The following is a 26,600-nucleotide window of genomic DNA, read 5'->3' on the forward strand; positions in this document are numbered from 1 at the left end:
TTCTAGTGTCTGTCTTTGCATGCCCTTCCTCTTGTAATAGTTAAAAGTCTTTGCCTCTTTCAGCTCCGTTCCATTTCTGCTCACACTACACTAACCATAGTTCCCTTGAAAGAATCCGTCATTCTTTTTCTACAAAGGTAACGATGCAAGTCTGCTCGTATAGTCGGGCAGCGGGTATCTACTCCCTTTTGCATTTATTTTGCACAATAAAAAGAAAATAATTACTTATCCTGGAGATATGTTGCACAGATCAGCTTCTTCCTCTGCATTTAAACCCCCTAACCTTTGCTTGCATCTAAGTGGCTGGGAATGCACTACTTCACTTCAAAGTAATTTAATTTTAATGAGCACACTACTCTGAGTGTACATTTTCAAAACAAAAAAACATTCCAAAAGAGGGTATCAAGAGTGCTGTCTTCATTAAAATCAAAACACTTTGAGCTGAAGGAGCACACTCCAAGCCACTTTGATGCCAAGGTAGCAAAGCCAGTTTTAATCCATGCATATAAGGGATGTGCAGGAGATTAGCCAGATGTTCAATTACTCCTCCTAAGAAACTGTGATGTACTAATATATCTGCCTGTGCCTGTGATCGTATGAGTACTGTTGGGTACATACCAAGTAAAATAAAAAATCACTGGCTTGCACATTGGGAATCTACAGATCCTTAAATTTATACTTATTTGGGCAATACTTGTATGTAAATATTGTGGCATTCATAGACTTTTGAAAGCTCAAATTCTTCCATAGACAAGAAAGCACCTGATTGTTCCTAACCATGCATTTTCTCAAGAAAAAAAAAAAAAAAAAAAGTAGATATAAAAACTAGAAGAAAGTTTGTGACACACTGTAGAATTCATCTCACTAAATTTAGGATGCCAACAGTTTTGATGTTGATGTCTGAACTACTCGTTCTGGCTTCCTCTGTGGCACCTGAAGGGAAACCCTGCACCTGAAGGGAAACCCTGCACTGAGGGCATGTGATTTTCTTCATCCTGGAGCCGCTGTCTAAAAGTCGCCTAAAAGTGTTTATTTCTGTCCATTGACACTAAAGGGGAGCCAAATGTGAAAAACTCTTTTTCCATATTAGAAGGGAAATGCCTACATCTAGATATCTAATAGTACAGGTGATGGATCCTCCTTGCAGAGTTAGAAGTCAGGATATATGCACTTGTGCTGATACTATAGTTGTGTTCCAAAACATCCATCTCCAATGATTGTAATGAATATAAAGTCTAAATAAAAGAGAACATGAAAAAGACCTGAAGTTTCAGCCTTCACTTTTAATAGCTTTGGGGTTTTTTGCTGTTTATCTCTATACACACTTTTAAATTATTTGAATAGTCACATATTGATCATCTCTTCAAATGTGGAAAATTCAAAAATAATTGATTTCATGAACTTAGGAAGGTAAAGATGTTACTCAAAAGCTAAATTTTCCAAACTTACTGAATTCTTTGGATGATAATGCATATATTTCTGCAAACCGGCTCCTTGAAACACAATACTCTACTGTTTCACTGGTAAGATTGAAATGAAATTTAAAAGAAATAATTTTATTTCAGGATGTGATAAACCTTAGGGTTTATATTTCCCAAAGTGTCCTCTAATTCTGCTGGTTCAGTTCTATGGCCATAAAGACTAGCATCTACCATAAAATGAGTCCACAAATAAGAACTATTGCATGTACGTTAATATGTTGTATTTTACTGGGTGTCCAGTTGCAAACAGTTATGCCTGCAGTATTTTTGTGGCTAGAGGTATTTGTGGGTTCCTAATTACACTTGTGAAACCAGAAGCTGGGTTGGATCTTGGCTGAAAATGCATCACACAGCTTCTTAAGGTATTGTGATAAGATGATAAAGACTCTAACTGATGTCAAGCTATTCCCATTTTTGTGTTCTTGATAATTACTGAATTCAATTAAAAAAAAAAAAAAAGAAAGAATTTTGTTAACACAGGTCATACCTGCCTACCTGCCTAAGTGCATTTTACTTACATGATAGTTCATAATTAGTTTTTAATTACTTGGTAAAAGTGTGGTATCCCAATTCCAGATAAAGCACCTGGAAACATAAAGCGGAAAATGGGAGGAACCCAACTCCCTGTACTATGCAGAAGACACAATAGGAGGCCTCCACCACCTGCCTGGGGACACCTCTGTTTCTTCAGAGAAGCGAAAGGGGAACTGCCCCTATACAGCAGAAATCCATGTGCTTTTATGTTTGATTTCGGGTGGGACAGCAGTATGAGCTGATAGGAGAAGGAGGCTTCCTGCTGCTTAGGATCTTCTCCTTTAGGAATGGTCTAGTCATGCTCTGGCTGGAAAAATGTGGACAGAATGATGCTGAATACCATGCTGCAGGTTTTGCTGCTCCATAGCGTCTGACTAAGCCCTGTTTTTCAGAAGGTCTTGAAATCTTCTAAAATTATATTGTACTGGACGTCAAAAATATCTTGAAAAAAATCCCTTGCCCTCCCTTTTTATGTTGTTGATGGCAGCAATGCAAGTTAATCCAGCTGGTCTGTTCTAGCCAATAGCATTTTGGGACTTTACCTCAACCCGTGCTTCTTACACACTGCATACATAAGACCACAATCACATCCTTTATCTGGCTGGATCTGCTTATCTGGATCTGCTGAAACTCTAATTTTCTTCTATGTACAATTTTTTTCATGTTCCTTTCTTCAATTCATTGCAGCACATCCTTATGAAAAGATGAAGTAATGCTATATAATCAAGTAGTGTTGGGAACCACAAAGGCAGACACAAAAGCCAAAACAGTTCCTTTCATTTCTGATCTGCCCTAATATCTGTTTTTTTCCTAATGCATGGAATTATGCTGGGTTTGGTTAGGTTTAATAATATAATTGTTTGCAGCTTTCTAAACCTAATATGTTTACCAAGTTAGAAGAGACTAAATATTTTCTACCATATTTGATTATATTTTACTGCATTTTCTACTACATACTTTGAAGTCTCTTCCGAGCATAAAAATGATATACAGAATGGTGATACAGATTTGGTGTCTATATCCCATCTTCCAGATAAGCTTAAAATATGATACAAATACAGTTAAAAAAAATAACTCTAAAGGAGCAGTACAACATGTTTATAGATTTTCAGGCTCATTTTTACAAAGTGGCCTCAGGAATTTAAACTCTGTGTAAGATGGAGTAATTATTGTCCCAGTTTTTACAACTTAACTAAGGTCTCCTTTATTTAGGTGTCCTAAATGGCCTTTATCGCCAATGGAAAGAAAGAGGCATCACCAGAGAACAATTTAGACCTCAAATGGAGTGGATGGTATGGTGGCAGGCAGGTCTATTTTCTCATGGAACTGTGAACCTCCCCTAGATATCTCACCCACATGCCTAATCTTAACCAGGCTGGATTTGAGTCTATATCTGCGAAAAAGTATCTGAAAGACAGTATTGTAGCTAGGTAGGAGAGGATACTACTGGAAGGTGACTTTAGCTGTCCTGCTTCTGGAGTTGCATCAAATTGGAGAGGAACCCCTGTGCACCACCTAGGATCTATCAACTAGTATACCTGAGCTGAGAGCAGTAACATCTTTAACAATGCAAACTTGCTTTGAAAGAGCCTGTCTGTCTGAGCATTTCATGGGCAAGCACTTACACTATCTTTTAGAAACAATTTGGAAAATTTGTCCCAAGATTATACATATTGACTTTGACAACAAACAAAAAGTGGACCATATTTGATTACTTGCAAACCCCCCCACTTCATTTTTCAACTGGTTGTTTTTTTTTTTTCCAGTTAAATTATGTCTTGTAAAAACTTATGATAGTACACACACAATATAAACACCAAGGGAAATATTTCACTTGGAAAGCTTGTAAAGGCATCTCTTGAAAAGGAACTAAGTTCTGCTCTTCTGCCCAAACTCTCCAGTTGATTCACACATGAAACTTCAACTCCATTTTCAAAGAAATATGCATAAGTACCCCCTATTCTATGAAGCGTGGGCTACAGTTCTGTGTCTAACAATTGAAAAATCAGGTAAAGTTACTGCTTCCCTACACAGACGGGTCCAAATATTGTAGAGTAATAGCAGATAGCTTCAAGTTTACATATACAGTAGATTTTTGCCTTCCATCTATAACTTCTTTCAGAGAATGAGTAAGTACCATATTTTTCTCATTTGTCTTTTTCTTTCCCACCAAATGCTATATTTCATAACATTTGAAATGCCGGCGAGCTGTATTTCCAATTCTTAAGGAGGCCCAAGTATGAAATTAACTCCACCTCACAGGCGGTTTTGCATAAATTAAAGCTTAATAGGAATGGCAGTATCAGACACTTAGGTCTTAAGAAATAATGTAAATACTTTTTACTTTTAAAATGTTTAAATCCCACAGACAGATTGTAGCAATGAACTGAATCCCTTTTAAAGGCTTTTCAGTTCACTTTTGCAATCTGACGGGAATCTAGCGTACTCCGCATGATGTCCACCTGTACCTATTGCACACATCAGTTGTACCAATGCCCGCACACACATGCAAACAAAACTAAATCAGTAAACGGTGAACTACCGGGTGAAAGAATCCAAGATTTACACTAGTGAGAGCAGAATCAGACCTATCATATCTGAGACAGATATGATTGTCAGCGACAAAATGGCAAATATTTTCAACTGCATGTGCTTGCAGGTAGGGACAATGATTATCTTGCAGGAATAGTTTTTCTTCTCATAGCAACATGGCGGACTTTACCTGGTAGGTCACGAAATCCTTTGCAGTCGTGTGGAATGTTAAATCTCCAGAACTATACAGTTTCATACAGACTGGCTCTGAAACTTTAGTCTTGTTTTCTAGGTATAAACACTTCTGATAATAAGAGAAATATGAACAGCAGTGTATGATCCCAAACAATAATTTATACTGAAATAAAACATTCGTCTCACCCCTTAGACACAAGGCACAATTTATTGTCTTATCACATAATTAGAACAACAGAGCATGCAATTTGTTTATGCACCACTGACCTCTAAAGAGCTCATTGATATTGTGGATCCAGTTTCACTTCTTGATAATCCTGCATTGTCATCCAGCTCTGAGGCAATGAAATTCTTCACTGCTGTGCGGGGCTCAAATGGTAAACTCTGCATATGTTCTTGGGTGGGAAGATGCTGGTCTAAACTGATATTAAATTGGTCCATTACAGAAGGATTCATGTTGAACTCTGGATTAACTTTGTAGTGCAACAGCCTTTCATGAGGCAATGTATCCATGCCTATATTCATTTTGCTCTCATCTTTCAGTGATGGCTGGGTATTTACTGAGCCCCGGGGCATGACTATGTAGTCGCTTTCTATCATCCGTTCTTGAGGATGGACTATGTCCATATCTGCGCCTCTCAAATTATCATCAGTGCATAAATACACAGTCCTCCGCAACTCACTGTTGTCTTTTTTCAAGCACTGATTGGCCAATTCACTCATACTCATAGGCATGTGGAGACCTGTTGGTTGCTGGATGATGACTTTGGAGATGATGTTTCCAGGCAAGGTAGAATAGCTCATTCCTTCAGGGTTTGGTCCTTTCTCCTCCTCTTCATCGTTTAGTGAAATTCTAGAAAGTGTTCCTGTTATAGTAGCTGCTCTGCAAGGTCCAATGTCTTTATGCAGAACTGTGGGTCAGAGAACAGAATTCTTACAACATGAAACCATGTCTGCCTAACGCTGCTTTTTCTTGTGGCTTTATTTAGCAGTGCTCCCTTTACCAGTGCATCTTCTTAACTCTTTTTCTATCTATTTAATAACTTTTATTCTATAAATATTGTTTTGGTAAGTTTTTGGTAAGACTTTTGGTCTTATAAATATTGTTTTGGTAAGACTTTTTTAAAAAAAAATCAACATCTCAATCTACCATGTATAACTGACACAGATCTCTGACTAAGCCTCCGTCATTTATATAAATTAAAACCACTCCTTCATTTATTCCTACTGCCTTACATAGATCTTAGGTGGCCGACAGCTTAAGCAAAAGCCTGCCATGTGGAACTCAATTAAGGGTTATCCAAAAAATACACTATGACATCTGTACTACCATTATTAACTCCACATAAACTCCTGGGAAATGTCAAACAGATTGTAATGAAGAATCATTTTGTCAATCCATTGTAATGACCTACCATAAGATTATAACTATGAACATGTGTTCCTGAGCTCCTAAACGTTCCTTTTCACTGACTTTTTAAAACTGCTGTGTTAAATAATTTTTTAAATAAAAATGACAAAAAAGTAACTACCTTGGGAAGAAATTCCATTGGTATCAGAAAGACATATTTTGCTGCGTTTGAAAAGGTTATAAAGAGTAAAAACATGTCTCATAAAACAGTCATAATCCACTTTTGGTGTAGGCTTAGGCCTTCCTGGTCAAACTTGTAGCAACATCCAGTGACTTTTATTGGGGGAAACGCCACATGTAAAAGTTATTAATCCTGTCTTAGAATACAAAATTTCCAGGAGCACTGAAGGATGCGTTTGAAAGCAAAACATCTATTCAATCACAATTTTTGATCTTAAAAAATAAACAGAAGTCCATAACTCAACATTTGTATTTAAAGAAGGACAGCTAGTATGAAAAAAAAAATAAAAATTAAAGTAACCTATTACTAGGCTTATTCCAGCTGGGTGCAAGGATTTTCTTGTCCCAGCAGAAGATATTTTAATTCACACCAGTGCTAGTTTGTTCAATAAAATCCAGCTCATGGGCTGAGACTGTTAGACAACCTGAGGTATCTCAGGTGTCACATTTACATTCATTTCAGTAGCCTGAGGGCTCTGATGACCCAGATCCCCCAGTAGCTGCCATGTTCCACAGCAAGCAGCTCATAAGGCATCCCACTCTCCCGCCTTACACAAAACTGCATCTCATTTTTCCATTATGAAAAGAACAATTTGCCTTTGAACAACAGTGGACAAACACCTGACTTCAGTGTGGCTGCTTCATTGTTTCCAGTCACACTTGTTAAGACACTTCAACCAGTTACCTATTCTTAAATCTTTCATTAAAAGAAACTGAGTTTAAATGTTTATCTAGTAAAGCTTGTTCATAACTGTATTCGAAGTCCATCTCCTTAAGGATGCTCTCCATACTGCAGAGCTATGTTGGGAAAGGTAAGAAGTAGGAGCTACGTGGACCAATGCTGGACTTGTATCCGACAGACATGCATTTGGGTTACAGTATACTATCCTGCTCCCTTTAAAATACATGTGCGTATGAAACCAAATCTATATGGAAGGACTATTACCATATTGCAAGAAACTGAACTGGCAGATTTTTAAAGGTGAGTGACTGGAAACTCAAACTTTACCTGAATGAGATCAGCTTTCTTGGCTCCCCATATAGAGAGTGAAGAGAGACGGTGTCCTCCAGGTGGGTGGTGCAGAACAGCTAAGTCAGGCTTCTGCATTGTCCCACCCTGTGCGGAGAACACCCGCTCTCTCTTTCTTTCTGACTTCACTGAAAACAAAGGCTCTCTAGGCAGGATTGCTTCCCTAGGTAAAATTGTCCTTTGGGAATATCTCCTAAATTTAAAAATTTCTATAGGGTTTAAAGGGTCATTTATTTTGTACTGTGCTTTATTTAAGCAAGGTTTGTAAATAAATTGCTTAAAAAGTGTTATTTTTAATATGTGGAAACAGACATAGCTGACTCACTACAGATCACATTACTGAAATGTCTTAAAAAACCCAACCTGTTCCAATAAAATGGAATAAAATTTAATTTTCCTGATACCATGTTGCTTAAGCTACTGTTGATTTCACTTAAAGACCTAAAAAGTTGCCCTCTTTAAAAGTAAACCAATTGATGCGTCCTTCACATACATAGCTTTTAAGATACACTATATTAATTTTTTTTCTATAGCAAAATGACTGACATTTGCTTGTGTACTAGGGCAAAGAATATTTTCTAAGACTGACATTCTTTTCAAAACCATTTGCCTCTAATAGACAAGCATACCTTTGGTTGCCTCCCAATTGCTGAATTCTAGTAAAAGGCTTTTGTAAGAAAATGAAATAAATGAATTTGTACAGTGGCATCACTTTTTTTGTTTATATTTATAAATATGCATTGTGAACAACTAAACCCTGATATTTTTCTGGTTTTCATTTCACAAGGAACTAGCACAAGACTTCTTTTTGTTGGGTAAATACTTTCTCAGTGTTCTTACCTGACCGACAAGCAATGTCCACGTCCTTTTCAAAATCAGTCTGTAACAAGAAACAATGAAACGGAACAACCGTTATTAATTGAAAACTAAACTGCAATACCTTTTTTGCCAACTAGCACTTCCAAAATGTCCTACTTACGGAGTCACAGTCTCTTAAAAGTGGTTTCTTGTTGCTGAGAAGGTGAAGTGTACTGTTTTACAACAGCAGAGCTTTACAAAGTTTCCTAAAGTATAACTGGGTGGTTTTCAAAGTATGCTGCCTGACCAGAAAAAATAAAATAAAATAGGTGGAAGTATATAATTTTGGAGTATATAATTTTAATAAAATGATACAGTGTATAGGTTTTTTATGTATATGGAAGAATAATTTCTACATCTCACGGAAGGATCATCTTTAAGGAAGATTTTCATAGTAATTTTATAAACAGAAGTATGGAAAATAGCCTGCAATACAAATTACTGTGAATAAGTGTAATCCAATTATTCCACCCTGTCTGAAACTTCATTATTTTGTTATGAAGCGATTATTTGTTATGTAACAGTGTGTCCATCCTTGCTAGTAATGTAATCCCATAAAGTTTGTAGTCCCTAAAAACGACTATTATTTATTTCATTGGGCAAAACTGAATTGCAAGAGCTAAGAAGGAATTTTAGCAGTTGAAAATCCAAGCATAGTTTTCCCAGTTAAGCAAAACTATTTATCCTGTTGCAGAATTCAATTAATTTTAAAGTATGTTTTTATTGCTACAAAAAGTTTATTAAATGAAAAATGTTTAATAAAGCTGACCTCCTTCTTGCCAGTGAAGTCCAAACTTTGCATTCTTTTTGATTCATCATTTTTTGAGCATGATCCAATCTTTTGATGGACATTGCTGAGCCTTTCATGTTTTTAGGGCCTGATCCTGTCCCCATTATAATCAATGAAAAACTCTCATTGAAAGTGAAGGGACCAATATTTCATCTTAATATACTGCCTAACAATATAGTAAATCCAAATGGGCATACTAAGCCATTCACTATCTCCTTAATTAAAGCCACTAAATAGATTCCCCCTCTAGAATCTCTAGGACTTTCTCCTTGTCTGAATTAGTCTGAGAGGAACATTTTTCAAGGCCTAATGAAGGGAAGACTCTCAAATGCATCAGTGCTCTTTACACCAACAGTAGGAAAAGTCATATATTATTAGATTAATTTCTCGTTTTCTTATGTAAGAATCTTTTGTCATAAAGAACACTGGTGAAAGATACTAATTCACTGTGCTCCATTAAATGATCACACCAATAATTTAAAACTTGCTAAGAGATTTAAGCAAGCAGACAATGACCAAAACCGACTTGTGCTTAAAAATCTTGTTTATATTTCAGCTGTGCATACTTGCCATGTACAGTACTGTAAGTTTTTTTCTTTTGGATAGGAACACTAAATTAAGAGTCAAAGGAAAAAATAAAAGCTAACCATGATTTGAGCATGTCCGTTAGGAAAAGAACTTGAAGAATCTGCATTGATTGGATCCTGGCAATTTCTCAGTCGACATCTGAATGCATCTTGAACCTGTGAAAACAATATCTTATACTGATTCTTGTGCAACATCATATACTCTACTCCTATTAAATTAAACTGTATGGAATACAGAATACATAACTTGAGCATACTTAATAAATCAGAGGCAGTAAACATAAATGTTTATTTCTGCCATTTCATACTTTTGCTATATTTTGTGGCTGCTGCAAAATCTGTCACTCTGTCACTCCAAGTCTACAGAAATAGATTTGCCTATGGACAGAATTATCTAGGAGTCAGTGATGATCTGGTACTCAAGCCAAATCTGTCTTGGGGGATAGTATTTGACTGTGTCTTCTCATTCCGTTTGGTACAGGCTTGGAAGCAGGAGTAATAGATAAACTATTAACCATTGCAAAATAAAACGTATCATCTTCTGCTCGATAAATGTAAGATACTTGAAAGACAGTTCTTAACAGTCACATAGTGCTCTCCTGCTTATAGTTTAAAGAGTAAGTCAATTTGAATCATGTTACTTATTCCAATCATAAGCTCTAACTCCATGTATAGGGAATCTTATGCATTTCTTGTAGGAGTAAAACTCTTCAGACCAGGTTAATATCTTCAGTGTGAAGACAAGAAGAAGAAAAGTGGACTGTTTGCACAAAGACTAGTTTCTTGAAACTAAAAAAAAAAAAAGAACTTCTGTTTACTAAGATGATCCACAAAGTAGATTAGAAGACTTGTCCCTAAAACACAAGTATATTTAAGGAATTATCTTTTTATAGGAAAGGTTATTTTTACTTTGATTTTGGGCAGAATATATGTCTAAAGAAATATTATTACACAACACTTCTTTCAGAAAGATGTGGTTCAACAGAGAGGCATATTCAAAAGAAAAATACAGTTCCTGTCCGCTGACAGTAGAATGCAAACACGCTTTGCTGTTTTCTCACGTGTACCACAGTAAGAACAGCAAGGCAACTTTTGGGGTGGAAAGTTTTAAAATGTGAATTTTGGTTCCAGAAATGCAAGTATCCATATTAGCAACCTGACTGCAAGATGTGACTTGGAAAACAGGAACTTAGTTGGATGACCTCCAATCAAAACAAACTCGTATAATTTCTTGTTTGAATATGAAAATACTCTCAATGAAATGCCTACAAAAACCTACATTCCATTTATTATCTGTAGAAATTACTTGATGTCTTATTCAGAATAATTAAAAGGGAGAAAATCGTATTCTAGTCATGGACATTTTGTGAACAGCAGAAGAGGATAACTCATTAATTGTTGCTGATGAAAAGCCGCCCCCCTTCAAAACACAGTATTCTACTGCAAGCTGTTTAAGAGGTTTCACAAAAGGCAAAATGAAATAGAAAACATTTATTTTTGTAATTTGGAAGCATTATTTTAAAATGCTTAACTGCTAAATGAGTAAGAGCGCTCTGCAGTCTTGATGAGTGACTGTTACAGGTGGAGGAAGACTGATATAGGGTAGAAAGAAGAATGAAGCAAGGTGGGAAGGTTTGGATTGATTTCAAAACACCAAGGCTTCCCACGTGGTAGGGTAATGTAAGGTGTGCTTGACCTGTATCATGACTCAGATTCTGATTTTAGAGACGACACTTGCTGTGGTTTTCCATGTGTTTGACATTAATTTAATTTGGCATCTCCCAGTTGTTGCAAATTTAAGCCAAGTCTTCTCTCACTTTATCAATGCCGAAGTCAGGTGACACTTCAGAGTTTTATGCTTTTGGCTAAGCACTGGCACAGTGATTGTACAAAAAAAAAAAAAAAAAAAAATCCCTTCCTCCAAAGCATCCTTAGTTGTGCTGGATCTCATCTCAAGCCTTGACCCCAAAGCATTATTACTTCAGAACATACTGTGTGATTTCTCACTCTGTGCAGTGGCCCTCCTTATTTTTGGGACCCTGTGTTCATGAAGCTTCCCCAGTTCAGATAGTTCCAGAGATCTCACGAATCTCATGTCCTACTTACACTACTTTCTGTTTTAAAGTGATGAATCTTGATGTTAGGATCCTCTTAAATGTGCACGTTTCTTACAATGTTTCTGAAGTGCAAGCAGCATATGATTTGAACATGTTAAGAGAATGTCAAATGTAGCTGCATCCGTCGTACCGACGGATATGTTGTAACTTCTAGGTGTCCTCACACAAATCGGAAACAAAAAGGTTGAACTTTCTAAATACCAGCTTATTTTTCTAAATGGCTTGTTTAAACTTGTTGTTTGAGTATGTAAAGACCGTGCTGTCTTTATGTTTTACTTTGAAACATAATCTTGCTTCTCCCTCCCTTTCAACATCAAGATATAAGATTTTCTTAGAGCAAGGCAGAGCAGGAGAGACAGATGTGGTGAACGTGTGGATACCAGGGAAGTGGTTTCCTTAGCAACAGTAACCAACTCCAGGCATTTATAACTTACCCTCTTCCTACTCATGCACTCTTTTATTTTTCTCCTGCAATACAGAAATGTGGGCTTTAGACGCCAACGATGCATTTAATCCAAATGCTCTCTAGTCAGCAGAGCACAGCAAAAGAGGAAAATACGTGTGGGTTTCTCCCATCACTAGCATTAACAAGAGTTACTCAGTGTGATTCAAATTAGCTTTACAGCATCTTGTGTTCAAAAAGGTCAGGCAAACTGTTTTGCTCTGGTGGAGAAGCTTCAGCACTAATGTCTCCTATCATTCTCTGTTCTGTGACACATACTTCACCGTCTTCCAATGCCCAATTAGGTATTTAAACAGCAAGAAGAAGAAGAAAAAACCCTAGGCTTTCTGGGCTAAGAAGGCAACCTAAAGCAATAATACCTAACTCTTACTTTGCATTTTCCTTTCCTAATTTCCTAATAGTCTATAAGAGGCCTCATGCTTAAGAAGCGTTATACTTATCTTAGAAGTTAGGAAATGGAAATCTTTTCAAAAGATGCTGAATTGATGGAGGGCAGAAATAGACACAACACGTCACTTAGTTCTCTTCTAGTTGTATGTCTTACTCAGTGAACATCCCTGGCTTAATAATGCAGCCCTTCTCACACAAGATCTTTGATATAGCATACTAGAGAAAATAAAAAATCATTCCATCATTTGTCTTTATATCAATAAAACTAAGAGGAAAAACGGGGGGTTATATATATAATTGTAAAAGTCTCTGTCTTTTCGTAATGTAAAAACAATAAAGGCATAGTAAAGCAGGGCTGTCCTCTTCTTTGTTGAATTTTATGGTGATATATTCCACCCCATATTTTGTTTCCTGACAGTCAGAATTATTGTTTTGCCAGTGCTGGCATGCTATAAATATTAGATCAATCCTATAGGCTATAACTGAGATAGCTTTGTAGCTGTCATCAAGAGTGACAAATATGTTGGCAGGGTTTCCCTGACAGGCACTGGCAGAGCAGAATGCTTTTGCAGACGACAGAAAGTAAGAGACTATTCTTTCAGCCAGGGAGGTACCCTGTGCAGTGCACAGACTGCATTGCACCCTGTGCCTCACCGCCGCTATCTTGGCTTCTACTCACCTAAGGGTCTCTGGAGCTAGAAAGCCAGACTCGCCAGAGGCTGACTGAAACATAACTTACCGGAGTTATGTTTCTTTCTGTGTAGGAACTTGTTGCAGTAAACAATTACATCTTCTGCTGCCAATTGGTCCATACAAGTGCAGTCCATACACATTTTTGAAACAAAAATTGTTTCAAGTGCATGAACTTTTAATTCTTTGTTGTTCTTGAAGAACTTTCTATTCATTTCTGTTTCCCATATGAAAAAATCACCTTAATTAGTTCCTCAAGTGCTCCCCAGTTTACAATTTATATCTGGAGGACTAAAGAAGATTCAGCGTGTTCTGTCAAATAGAGTCCAAACAGCAATACGCCTACGGTTCTTTGTCTTCCACCATCAGCACTGTCATCGTCTTGACTGGATTAGTGAATATCATCTCTGTACATTTACTTTTGCCTAAGTTGTCACGAGTGAAGAAAAAACTCCTTCCCCTCATTGATAAGGGACAACCTTATCAAACCTAGGTGCTTTCTGGGCCTCACTGGGAAATTTTTTCATGAGGTCATTTTTTAAAATGCCATGTAGATAGATTGATTAGCTGTTTTATCAAATGCCTTTCTTCTAGAATGTCAGTGTTAGGACCGGGAGGTGTAACGGCCAAGTCTGGCTTTCATGAACAACTCCTTTAATGAAATAATGATACTTTGCAGTTAGATGAGATATGTATATGCAATTTGCTAAAAAAGCAGTGAATAAAATAAACCATAACTAGCTGATTGCCTACTCACAAAAAATGAGGATTCTAAATCCCTGTATAAACATTTTTATGAGCAGATATTTTTGCATATTGTTTACACCTTGTTTACACCATTAGTGCACTAGAACCAATGAGTTAGAAGTGGTTCAAGTCAAGGTACCCTACAAATTTGAAAACTGATTTCACTTATAGAAAAGACTAATTCCACCTCTACCACAACAGTCCTACCTGTGAGTAGGATCAGACAAGAACGTTTCCATGAGATGTTCAGCAATATCAAAGCATTCCCTGGGAACAAAGAATTCGCAGCAAATACAGCTGTCATTAGAGCAGGGAACCTGTCTTGAACTCAAGGATCGGGGCATTGTGAGAAGATGCCTGTCCAACTTCATCTTAAGCAGTCAAAATATTTTTTTTCAAGATAAACTCCTGCACCACTGCATTGAGGCAGGTTTAATGTCTGAATTTTTCTGATTTTATACAATGCCGTGCTATGTTGCTTTTGGAGTTTCTCATGGATTTTGGCCTGGTTTTTGATGAAATCAATGACCAATAACCAGGTATGTGTTGCAATGTCTCTGCATCCTCGCAAAGGACATAAGGAAATGGAATTAGGACACAAGGAAATGGAATGAAGCTGCTCAGGGGAAGTTCAGATTGGACATTAGGAAAATGTTAGTGAGAGTGTGGTCGGTCACTGGAACAGGTTTCTCAGGGAAGAGGGAAGTGATCATGGCACCCAGCCTGTCAGAGTTCAAGGAGCATTTGGATGATGGTCTCAGTCATATGGTTTGGTTCTAGGTAGTCCTGAGAGGAGCAGGGAGTTGGACTCGGTAATCCTTATAGGTCCCTTCCAATTTGAGATATTCTATGATTCTATGAAAGATAATGCTGTTTATGCTATTTTGTTTTTGAAGGTTTCATCTGCAACCTTGAGGTAAAGATATATATTTTAAAATAAAACTTTTTCCTCGGGACAGTAAATGGGAGGTGGTATGCCTTTCCAGGCTAATTAATATATCCCAATGGAAATAGAAATTTCATAGACAAGAAAGCCAGTATGGAACTGCCATTTTGTCTACTGAAAATAGTTGCAGTGTCTTACTGTTTTACTAAAAGAATATGTGAAATTATGGCTTTCAGTTCTACAGATGAGAATACCCTCTTTCACAGACATAAATCATATGGGGGAAAAATGCTGTAGAAAATAAGGGGATAGCCAGACATTTCTACATAAAATAGATTTGTCTCGAGTATTATCTCTTATTCTGCACATATTTTTATCCTGAATCAAAAAAAAAAAAAAAGAAAAAGAAAAAGAAAAAAGACAAAAAAGAAAAAAAAAAGAAAAAAGAAGAAAGACAAGGTATTAAAGGAGGTAAGCCCCTTCTACTATGAAAGCCGATAAACTAAGAAAAACAAAAGTTCATCGTCTCTAACAGCTTGAATAACATGGGAAGGAGTCAGAACAATGGAATGTGCTAATTTCTGCAAGATATTGATAAGCTTTTTCCTTAAAAACCCCAAACTTAATTATTTGATAGGATAATAACATATGAATACTGCGTAGGATAGTGATATAAAGTTCATGCAAAGTGGTACACTACTGAAAGTTGAAATAAATTATGTCATTCATAATTATTTTTCATTAATATAGTAAGTTTCAATGTTTAAAGGGCGTGAGTGGTGAAAAGGGAAATCACCGTGTAAGATCTCTCACTCAGCATTGACAATAAACATTTCTTGAAGCATCTTCCTGTTTTTTTAGTCCTGAAGTGCTTTTGAATAACTCTTGCCGATCACAAGGAACCATGCTAGACAGTGTAATTTGGTTTATTGGTGTGGTAACTATCCTGAAGTTGATAAATGGCTCACTCATAGGTATGCCGGTGGACCAGGTTACTGCTCTGCAGTCCAGCTCAGCCTGATCACTTTTGATAGAAGGTCCCACTACCACAGATCGGCCAGCAAAGCCGTTGTGTTACTGCTCTCAAACCTATCTCAATAAAAATGTAGGGTTAGTTAGCAGGTTAGATAGGTTAGAGAAGCTGTCACCAGAGCCAGGTTAAAGAGAACTTGTGTGGTGGATTTGACATCAGACTTCAGTGGTGATGAATTCTGCGGTGGGTGGCACCGAGCAGTCATGGACAGGCTGGGGCACTAGGTTTTCCTCACTGTTCTGAAAGCGTTCATCTGCCTTCATCCTCACCATCCCCATAACTTAAATATGCTACCTTAAGTATGTACCTGAGTTTGTAGAACTGAAAGGGTAGATCTTCACCAACGTAACACCTCATCTGCTTGTGTCGTCTTTCAGGGACAGTATAAGTAGAAATAATTTTGTGTTTGAATCATTTTTAGAGACTGTAAAGATCTATAGCTTTTGGTCTTCAGGAAAAGGGCACTCACGTTAGCATTTCCCTATACTCACAATATTGGGAAAGCCTAACACTTCTTCAATAAACTGAACTTGGGAATGATTAAAAGCCACCATTAAGTAGGTACAGTTTTATACTGAAACTGACATTCTGCACCTGGAATTAACTGATCTTCCCCCTCTCTCTTTCACTTGTTCCTCTACATCTCACCATAAAATACTTTAGCTATGAAAGATTTCCGCAGAGCAAGCTGTATATAACATTAAAGAGCAGTTGAGAGATTAACAGGAGCACAGCTCTTTAGAAAACTGGGAAGCCATTCCTCACCTCCCTTCGCAGAATACAATGGACCATGACAATAACAAAGCCTTGTAATGAATCAAATACTGCAAAAAGTATCTGAAATAATATTGATCTTTTGTCTGTCATGGCCAGAACTGCAGACATCCAAGTCAGCGCCAGAAGTGGCAACACCACACAGGAACTCCAAAGGGATGCCCTATTGAAAAAAAAGAGAAAAGCGGCACTGTAATATTGTAAAAAAAAATAATATTAAAAACTCACTATTAAAATAAACATATTTAAGGATTGCAATTTATCAAGCTAACTTGAAAATCACAGACAAGAATGTAACAGTGTCGGTACTTTATGTTCTAAAGAATATCCTGTATTCAGTTAATAAGCACAGTTGCAATTTTTTTTGTTGTTGTTAAAAAGTATTTAAACGTGCTCAGCACTCTATACAGTGTTAGCAAACACAGTTGAAATCATCAAACTATTGTCTCACATGCACTGTATAAGATTTGTAACAAGAAGATGTAAATGATCAGGACTAACATGGCATTACTGGCGGTGGTGGCTGACAAAGCTGTTGTTGAAACTACTCCACACTTGGCACATTTGAGCGTCAAACCGCTATGAGGCTCACTCATCTGACTGCAAACAAACAGAACACCCACAAAAAGAACAAAATATTGAATTGTCACCAAAAAACGTTGCTACTGAAATTTAGCTTTTAAATATGACGTCATGCAGAAAAAGTAAGTAGACTTATTCAGGATGAATGCTCTACGTTGTTGCAAAACTCTACTTTGTACTTTACATTATTGTTAGCTTTAAATGTTAATGCTATGGGGCTTCGTTTCATGCAGACTCTAGTTCTTCCGTTTAAGCTAAAAAAGGCCCCAAATGTCCAGTGATCAAAACTGCTCAGTACACTGAAGTAAACATAAGCACGTGCTAGGATAGACACACAAAGTGAAATCCCTCTATTCAGACCTGTTAAAAGGCTGTTGAATCCAAACTTGCTTGAGAAACAGTATAGGACACTTAAAGGAAGAGTATGAAATATGTATAATTACAGAACATTAATAAGGAAAGAAACCTACAAATTGTATTCAAGCATCAAATCAGTACGGGCGTACGGTGTAGTCAGATTTGCACTAGTGGTCTGAACGGCCCGCTAACATCTGGAGTGACTTTATTCATGCCATATGAAGGTCTGAATACAGGGCTTGAAATGTATGGAATCTGATGAAATAAATATCAGTCAGTACTAAAAAAAGGGTGACCTGGTTTGCATTTTAATAAAACACAGTACACAAGCATTAAGCTCAAAGCATTTTGTATGGACAATTGTACCTCGGCACCTGTCAGAAGAGTTAAAGGGCAAAACCTGGAATTTAAATTTTCTTTTACATACAGCATGCATTCAACTTCCTGAGTCGACTAAATAAAGACGTTTGCTATCCCTTCCCTTTCTGCTATCAGAACCAGGAATAACCACAGCTGACTGAGATGCGACAGGAAGGGTGCTTTACCTATTCCCAGCTGGAAAGTGGTCAACATGATGAAGAGAGGTAATATTCAGTTTTTCCCCAGTTATTTCAACCAACGGAACTCCTTTTTATCACCAAACCCAGCATTCACAAGATTTTTAACATACTGCCCAAAACAACATTGAACTCCAGCGGTTTCCATTTTGATAAACCAAGTGATGACTTTCCATAAAAAAGTGCAGTATATTTTCCATAAAAATGCAGTTTTTCCCATTAAAAAAACAGTGAGAACCACAACCTTGTATAAGGTGATTGTGGGGGGTGAAAAGAACTCAGCGACTGCACATCCGTTTACACCAATTAAAGATTTACATTAATGAACGAACTAGAAAAATGCCTTGGGTAAGCTTAACCTAAGCTTGGGAAAATACTTTCTGTCTTTTCTCAGCAATACTTCATCATTATCAGACTGGATTATTCTTTTTACCTCCCTAGATTTGTTCCGGATCTTGCAAATAATAGAACTTGATGTATATATAGACCAAATACAATCTTTCTGGCTGGGTATATATGTGTGCTACCCCTTATATCAGGATAATGATCGATATCCATCAAGACACTTGTTGGTTCTCCATGTGCTTATTAAGGTGGGAAAAAAACATACGGAGTTCATGTATTTTGCCCCATTCACGACTTCAAATCCTACACAAATGATTTCTACAGCTGAACTTTTGACTGAACTTTTGACAGATACAAGTCCAATGGTTGCCAGAAAGAATGAAGTTGCCTTCCCAAGCATGACCGGCAAGGCCTATTTGAGAAACGAGTGACAATCCCCTTTCTACTGGAGGTCAAACGCTGCACCAATTTCTATGCCCCAAAGAATGACTCAAGACTCTTTATCTGCCAAGTAGTATCAAGGAATGCTGTTGTCAAGCCACCATCTCATACTATCACAAAAATTAAACTTGTTTCTTGATCAGGGCATCTACATGCTTTTCCAGAACAGCTGGATTGTTTCTGACAGAATCATTTCTAGTTCTTTATCCATTTACTTTAAAATAAAAGACCTCTTTACTAAGTTGCCCACTGTTAGAAAGCAAGTTATTTGTTTCATCAGGAAAATATACAATAAGCAAATAGATTTCTATAGCTGACAATTGAGTAGCTGAAAAAAAAAATGATGCAGTTAACTCACAGCTTGGATACCCTTAGAAAATGTACAAAGCAAACCTGTGGCTGCTCCAACTGCTTAAATCACTGTAATTAGAGGAGATGTGAATTTGAATTGGTGATTACTAAGTTATTACTACTCTTGAAATAATTTGGGTAGTTTTATAAAATTCTAGATTTCATCAGTGTTATTACACAGTTAAGAACGTTGATGAAGCAATGTAGACAAAGGTAAGGTTAAGAAATTAATGCTTTCTAATTAAAAAAAAAAAGAGGAAAAGGGAAGAAACAAAATAAAAGCTTTTGGTACATATTTGTCAGAATAACGGTGAAAGAGCTGAAAACCAGAAAGAATTAATTGAATTAACATTAAATGTAAATCACACCAGCTGAAGTACATGTCACAAATTTGCTCATCTAACCAATGCATCGAACTTATTAGGAATGCTACTGGTAGTGAAAAAATGAAACTGTAATAAATTTACCCATAGCAGTAATACACAGTAAAATAAAGATATCATTGCTTATCATTGCTAGAAATGCAAATATTGGTGGTGTTAACTACAAGCTGGCCCAAAAGACAATACTAGAACATGAAGCTGTAAAAAACAATTACGCAAAGTTTAAATATACTTTCATAAGCATTAAGAAGCTTATGATGCACTTGTGAAATATTTTTTTCCAATACGGAATGAATGTAAGTTTGCTGCTGTACTACTTCAAATCATTGTCATCCACTGAAAAACAGTTCCTGATACCACCACTGTCATAATCCTTTCTTCTGATGACAACAAACAGAATTTGAATGCAAATGCAAGGAAATAATCAATAACACAGAATTTCCATTTACCTTTTTTCTTTTTTTTCTTTTAAAACATTTTTTTACTTTGAAATTTTGTTACACTAATTCAAAACATACACCTATGTAGATACAGATGTAAGAACTAAGAGAAATTCTTCACGTAGTCAGAATGGCAGAATAGGATTGACCTCAGTAAGGCATATATTGCTGTAAAACATATTTTATAACATTTTACACAAACGAGTAACATTTCCCACCATAGTAATTAAAGTTGGGAGCTAGACGAAAATAATCGGTTCCTTCAGTACACACAGTTCATAAAACTGTTTTCTGACTGCAACAACTTTGCGTGTGTGACATTCTTGTGAAACATTCGCTCCGATTTGTTTAATCCTCATTATTCTTAACTTAATACTGTTGTACTTGTGTTTTATTATGTTTAGTTTGTTTAGTTGCATTCCCTCAGGATAATGCAACAGCGGCTTTTGAGATGAATGGAATCTGTTAGACATACTGTTACACTGAAATAAAAGTTCAAAGTACAATCAAAAGCATTTTTGGTGAATATCTGAAATTGAAAATTGGTGATACAATTTCGATATGCTTTAAAATAACCCAGTTGTTGCTTACCCCGCTCTGTGTTTGAGCTTTTTATCTAGGATTCCATCTCTGGAAACAAGTTTATTAAATACCAAAATGCCAATCACCATGTTGACCTGCCAAACAGAAAACAAACAGTTGATCTTTCATTGCCTGAAAGAAAACACTTTATCCTATTACTTCAGAAAAAAGTTTTTACAGGCCTGCAAAATACCTCCTGTTACATTTCTGAGTATTCCATCAGAAATTGTGTAACACTCTGGCTGAACACACCAAAAGTGCGTATTCTCAAATGGGTAATACACATGCACACCGCAACAGGCTTATTTTTGAATCTCGAATTACGCCTGGTATCAAGTTATATGCGAACGTGTCTGCCGGCCAGAAGCTTGCGTAATACAGCTTTAATATTTCCTCAGTTTTAATTGCAATGATATATCCTATTCCAGGAAAACCACTGCATTTGAGCTGTGCGCAGAGGGAAGAGCTAGTCAGAGCACACGATGACCGTAACCGTGTTCCTTTTTAAGCATTCGGGGCCCGCGTGGGTGCTCCCGCTTATGCAGAACCAGCCTGTGGTTTCCCATATCCTCCTGCACATTAGTCATTGTCCATGTCATTCATGAAAATGCCAGTCTTGAGCCTCATTTGACTGCGGTTTCCTTTTTTTTTTTTTTTTGGTGTGTGCCAGATGAATGCCTGGGATAAGCCTGCGTTGCTCCATTAAAGTAAATGGTGTTATGATCACATACATGGGCTGAAGACCTAAGCTAAAAAAAATTCAAGTGTTTCAGCAGTCAGACTTTGGCACTCAATGGACATACTAATGGCATTTAATGGACAACTTAATGACTGTTATTATCTATTTGTATTATTGAACTGAACTCCATGAACCTGCCTCTGCATGCAAAGAGGTAATACCAAGTTTTGAATCTATTAAATAAAAGTTCCTTTTTTTAAGTTATTATTATTTTAAAAGGGTAATCCTTTTTTCCTTTCAAACAGATTTTTCAAGACCTGTGCCAAAATACCTAATTGTTGCCAGTCTGTCCTGCCAAGTCTTTTCCAGCTTTTCTTATTATCACTTTATTTTCAGCATTTACATTTTTCAGCCGATGTTACATAATTCTTTTGCTTCGTACACTTAGGCTTAAGTGGCTGCATGGAACAGCTCCTTCCCCAGCTACCAGCTAATGGCAGGGCAAACTGCGGCTGTGAACTTCAGCAATCTCTGAACAAAGCTTGCCAATTACACCGAGAACATACAGTTCCATGTGAAAATTACGACTGGCTTTTTGTAAACATCCTTGGCTCCTATATCATGACACGGACTGTGAGTTCTACAAAAGGATCCTGGCTTGGCTCCAGGCAATGATGAGACAAACTCTACGGGAGTAGTAAACATCCATTTCAGGAAAATCTGTGTAGCTAAACGGCTAGATCTTTGATGACTACTAAGACCGATTCCCTCTTGCAAGGGAAAATCAGAAATAACCAGTGTTGACAGACCTATCCTCATATAAAATTGGTGGAGTGGAAAAACGAATTAGATTCAAAATCTGTTAGGGAAAGATGCTAAACAAATTATTTTAAAAATCCATACAGATCGCAGAACAGATGACTGATAGCCGATGGCACATGTAGGGTGCAATTCATCTTACCCTAAAGTAGACACCTGAAATAATTCTGCCAGTTTGAGCCCTAAAAGTGCATATTTTTCTCCACTGGCAATGAAATATGGCTGGTATAACTAGCTTAGATGGAGATATCTACATTGCAGATGCCTACAATTAGGCAAAGTGAATCCTACACCTAAATGCATTCCCAGAGACGTGGAAGATTAATACACAAACAAGTAACATTTCCCAGCTACGATGATTTTTTTCTTTGCCTTCAAAAGCAGTAGCCATGGAGAACTTGCTGGCTGGTTCCACTCCTCCTGTTGCTTTTGCTGGCACAGCGATACGCTGCCAAGCAGCACTCTATCAGGGCTGTCACTGAACTTCACAAGGCAGCAACAATTGTGTAGATGCTACTGATAATAACTCAGTGATGCCTGCAACAAGTTTTCTGTGCCACCAATCAGTACATTATTCTTTCACAGCTTACTGTGTAAACACAGAGAGATAATTGGTATAAAGAAGTGATACAATCAAATGAATCATGCATTCAAAATACTGAAGGTATGTTAAACAATAATGAGCTCAGTATTTATAGCAAAATGCAATGCTACTGTATAGCTAAGCTTTTATAATTTAAATAGCACATTCCATCATTTTCTATGAAAATACTGGAAATTATATTAATGTTTACCAAGACGACAGCAGCTGCAGGTCCAACGAAAGCATAAAGCAGCCCTCCTTCAAGAGACAGCCAACAGCTGGAAAGAACATTAGAGAAAAACTAACACAAATTAAAAATAAGTATAGCACATTACCAAGAAAGCATTAATAATAGCTACAACATGAGATTCTTCTGGTGTATGTTCAATCCTACATAGAGATTCACATGCACACAAGAAAAATAATTACTTTGTTGATATGATGACGCTGAGAGTTGAAAGTTATTTCCATTACCAATAGCTAATGTTTCGATTTTTTTAATGCGAATTATACGCATACTGAAATGCCTAAAATGTTTTAAAAGCACAATAGAAAATGTTTGCAAACCTTTATTAAATCTGCTCTAATCATGTATGATGAGTTAACTGAACAGGACTTGCCAGGTAGGTATCTAGAAACATTTCCAGCTTACAATGTCTGACAGTTCTATACTTAAAGCAATGAAAGATCAAGTACCCGTAACACAGTACTTAAGAAAAAACGGGCTTCGACAAATCTTCTCGTATGAGAGTAATCTTTATTAGAACTAGGTCTTACAGACAATACTCTCATTAAAGAAAAATCATGTATGATCTAACTGCTCTGTGTTCTCTGGAATATTTTGCAAACAATTTAAATGTATATTTTAAAGCATCTGAAAACTGTATTTTCTGGTGAGCTGCTAATATTGCACAGTTTGTCATACTGCATCAGGGCTTTCACTGCGAACCACCAGATTTCCAAACACAGAGCGCTTACAGAATCAAATTCTAAATATTTGATACACCATGATGTAAAGCTTTCCATATCTGCAAAAGATCAGGAGCTGCACTCACTGAAGTAAATGCAGCTGTGCTATTTTCCCAGTGATTACACATTCAAAGAACTGCATGTTTATTTGAATGCAGGATCACACCTACCTATAAGAAAACTCAAGTATATGCATTCAAATAATTTACTTGGATCTCGCATACAGAAACATTCACATCAGATTCATACATATCTTCTTTATTTCCCAGTGTTGTTTTTGTACTTTTGAAATCCAAGTAAATTAAATGCAAGCACATCATAATATTAATGGTCTGTTACGGCTGGAATTCTAACTGCAAAGAATAAAAGTGTTTCCCGTTGCAATGAAGTGATGTGAAATCTGCCACATGAATCCAACTGCATCAGAGTGCTAAATTCTGGAATGACAAATTGATGCAAATAGTTCATACCTGCTTCACTGTTAATAGATGTCAGGCTATTCTACATCCTACCTCAAAAAATAACTACAGCAATAATGTTCAATTTATTTTTGTAATGTCAAAGAAATATGTTTTCAAAATTTTCTCCAATTTTTCTTGCTTTTTTTTCCAAAAGCTAGGTTATTTATCATGAGAAACTGAGAACATGGGCTTCTGGGAAGGAGGAAAGTATTCACAGTAAATTTCGCTACCACTATAAACTTTTAAACTTAGTGAAGATGACCACTCTGCATAACTAAGACATGTAATTAAAAATTTTCATGTTTATTGGGAGATAGAAAATAAAAATCGTTGACTTATTGTATTTGAAACACAATTTCAGTTACTTGTGCTGAAAAAAAGGCTCCAAAAGCTTTTTTTAAAACAAAAAGAAAACCGTTTCTACCAAGAAAATCTTTAAGACCATGGGATAATTGTTCCCTCCCTTTCCCATGCCCTCAAGTACAAAGGTTGTTCAAATGTGTGACTTCTATTTAGAGGCAGAGCTGGAAAAAATTTAGAGGTTGTCCTCTTTACACAATCTCTATTTTCAATAATCTGGATTTTCAACAATGTGTGACATGATTATTGCAATGTATTCAATATTTGCCAGTTGATGACTCTGAAATGGGCTTTTTCCCAATCATTTTCTGCTGAAGACTTTCTGAAGACAGATTCTCAGATGCCTTCTTGTACCATAAGGCAATTGTTGACAACTTTTTACTATTTTTTCCTTCTTCTCTTCTTTTTCTTTGTTCTGATAGCTTTTTTCTATGCTTTATAGTTGTTTTTATTTTGTTCTCCTGTTCTGTCTTCTTTCTTGCTGATCCCCACATAGCAGAAAGCCATATAAATTGATTAGTATTAAGAACATCTACTGGTGCTTTTACGGGACCATGTTACACGGTCATAAAATTCTGCTGAGTGATGAAGTATCTGTAGACTTTTTCCTGTGTCTTGTACATTTTGTAAGTTGTTTGATGGTCTCCAGGAGAACGGTTCTTTCTCTTAGGAGAGCATGACTATGACAGAATTTTAATTTACGCTGATATAACCAATTCCTGGAAGTTACCTGCACTGCTCATTAATATGCTCATTAATAGCACTGTACGTAAACATAAGTAGGTCACACAGGTTTATTAATTATTACTTGTAGTAGTAGTGCTTTTATAGCTCTATTAGACTCACAGAAATAGTTGGAAGAAACAATCAAACTTTCAGACAGACAAATCTTTTTCAGATACCGTGAAATATGTAAAAACTTGTCACTGTGTTCTTAAATTATTTTTAGGAAAGCTTTTCAGCTTCTGTATCTATATCAGTACAAGTGTCTGTGTGAAATATTTTTCATACGTAGTTTTAAATGTCCACTAATATAATTGCCTAATAATTAGGACTGAAGGAAAAAGACAGAAACCAGAGACTTGATCACAGCATTGGTTGGAGTGTGGACAATTCAAGCCACCCCCATCACTCATACACCATACGAAACTGAGATCTCTTTCAAAGATCCTTGGGTGTTCTCCATTTCCATCAATCTCTTCATGTGTGGGACTATGAGACTAGAATCAATTCCTTCACTTTCGCTCTTAATTTTCTCCATTTGAAACTGTCATTTTCAAAAATAGCATCTTAAAGGCCAGGAATAGCTTGCCACAGAATGCGTTTCTGATGGCAGCGTGTGTAATTGATTGCAGCCAAACAGGCCAAATATAATGTAAGCAGTTAAAAAACTTACACAAGTGCCTTAGTTATGAGAGCAGGAGCAGGACAGGAGCTCTGCTTTTACACCGTCTAAGAGTTGTTATAGGACGTAATTCTTTGCTGGCTTCTAAAGTGGGACAGCACATCAGCTGGTGATGGAGGAGGAATCTCCATTCCTTGCATTCCCTGTTTTCCTCATGTAATTCTTATGTCAAATGTCAAGAAAATGTATTTTCAAATAAGATGAGAAAGCTTCGTTATGGTTCTGTTTGTTCCCTGTACACATCCTTTTGTGCTTTTGTCCCACAGCACCGTGTCAGCTGAATTTCGGTCCTGGGAGAGGAGCTGTTACGTGTACAGAGACCTGCTCTTTTTTACTTTCCAGGTTACCCTTAATAAATGATTTGTTGCTTTGTTTGAATATTTCAGCATATCCTCTTTTAAAAATGCATTCAGCCCAGGAAGGAAGCAGGAAGCAACACTAACTAAAGTAAGTAGTCACACATGAATAATTTCAGTAGAGTAAATGCAATGGGATTGATCCTGCAAGGGACAGAGCTAAATCCCTAGTGGGGTCAGGACATCGTAATCTTGAGATATGTAATTCTCACAGCCTAAAGGGTTCTCCAGT

The 26,600-nt window shown here is 36.8% G+C and overlaps 1 protein-coding gene across 1 annotated transcript in view; it reads right to left on the reverse strand.

Annotated features, from left to right (window-relative positions):
* The window catches only part of ADGRB3 (adhesion G protein-coupled receptor B3), a gene marked incomplete at both ends in the record, with an annotated part of 480,039 nt that overhangs the window by 16,501 nt on the left and 436,938 nt on the right, over positions 1-26,600 (reverse strand). Inside the window, 7 exons of the mRNA XM_082480895.1 lie at positions 5,010-5,653; positions 8,204-8,243; positions 9,659-9,754; positions 16,690-16,861; positions 17,200-17,298; positions 20,746-20,831; positions 23,029-23,095. Of these exons, the coding sequence (XP_082337021.1) occupies positions 5,010-5,653; positions 8,204-8,243; positions 9,659-9,754; positions 16,690-16,861; positions 17,200-17,298; positions 20,746-20,831; positions 23,029-23,095 (1,204 nt within the window). The remainder of the gene's footprint in view (positions 1-5,009; positions 5,654-8,203; positions 8,244-9,658; positions 9,755-16,689; positions 16,862-17,199; positions 17,299-20,745; positions 20,832-23,028; positions 23,096-26,600) is intronic.

Source organism: Vanellus vanellus (assembly GCF_965231255.1).
Source record: "Vanellus vanellus genome assembly, chromosome: 3".
NCBI classification, from domain to species: Eukaryota; Metazoa; Chordata; class Aves; order Charadriiformes; family Charadriidae; genus Vanellus; species Vanellus vanellus.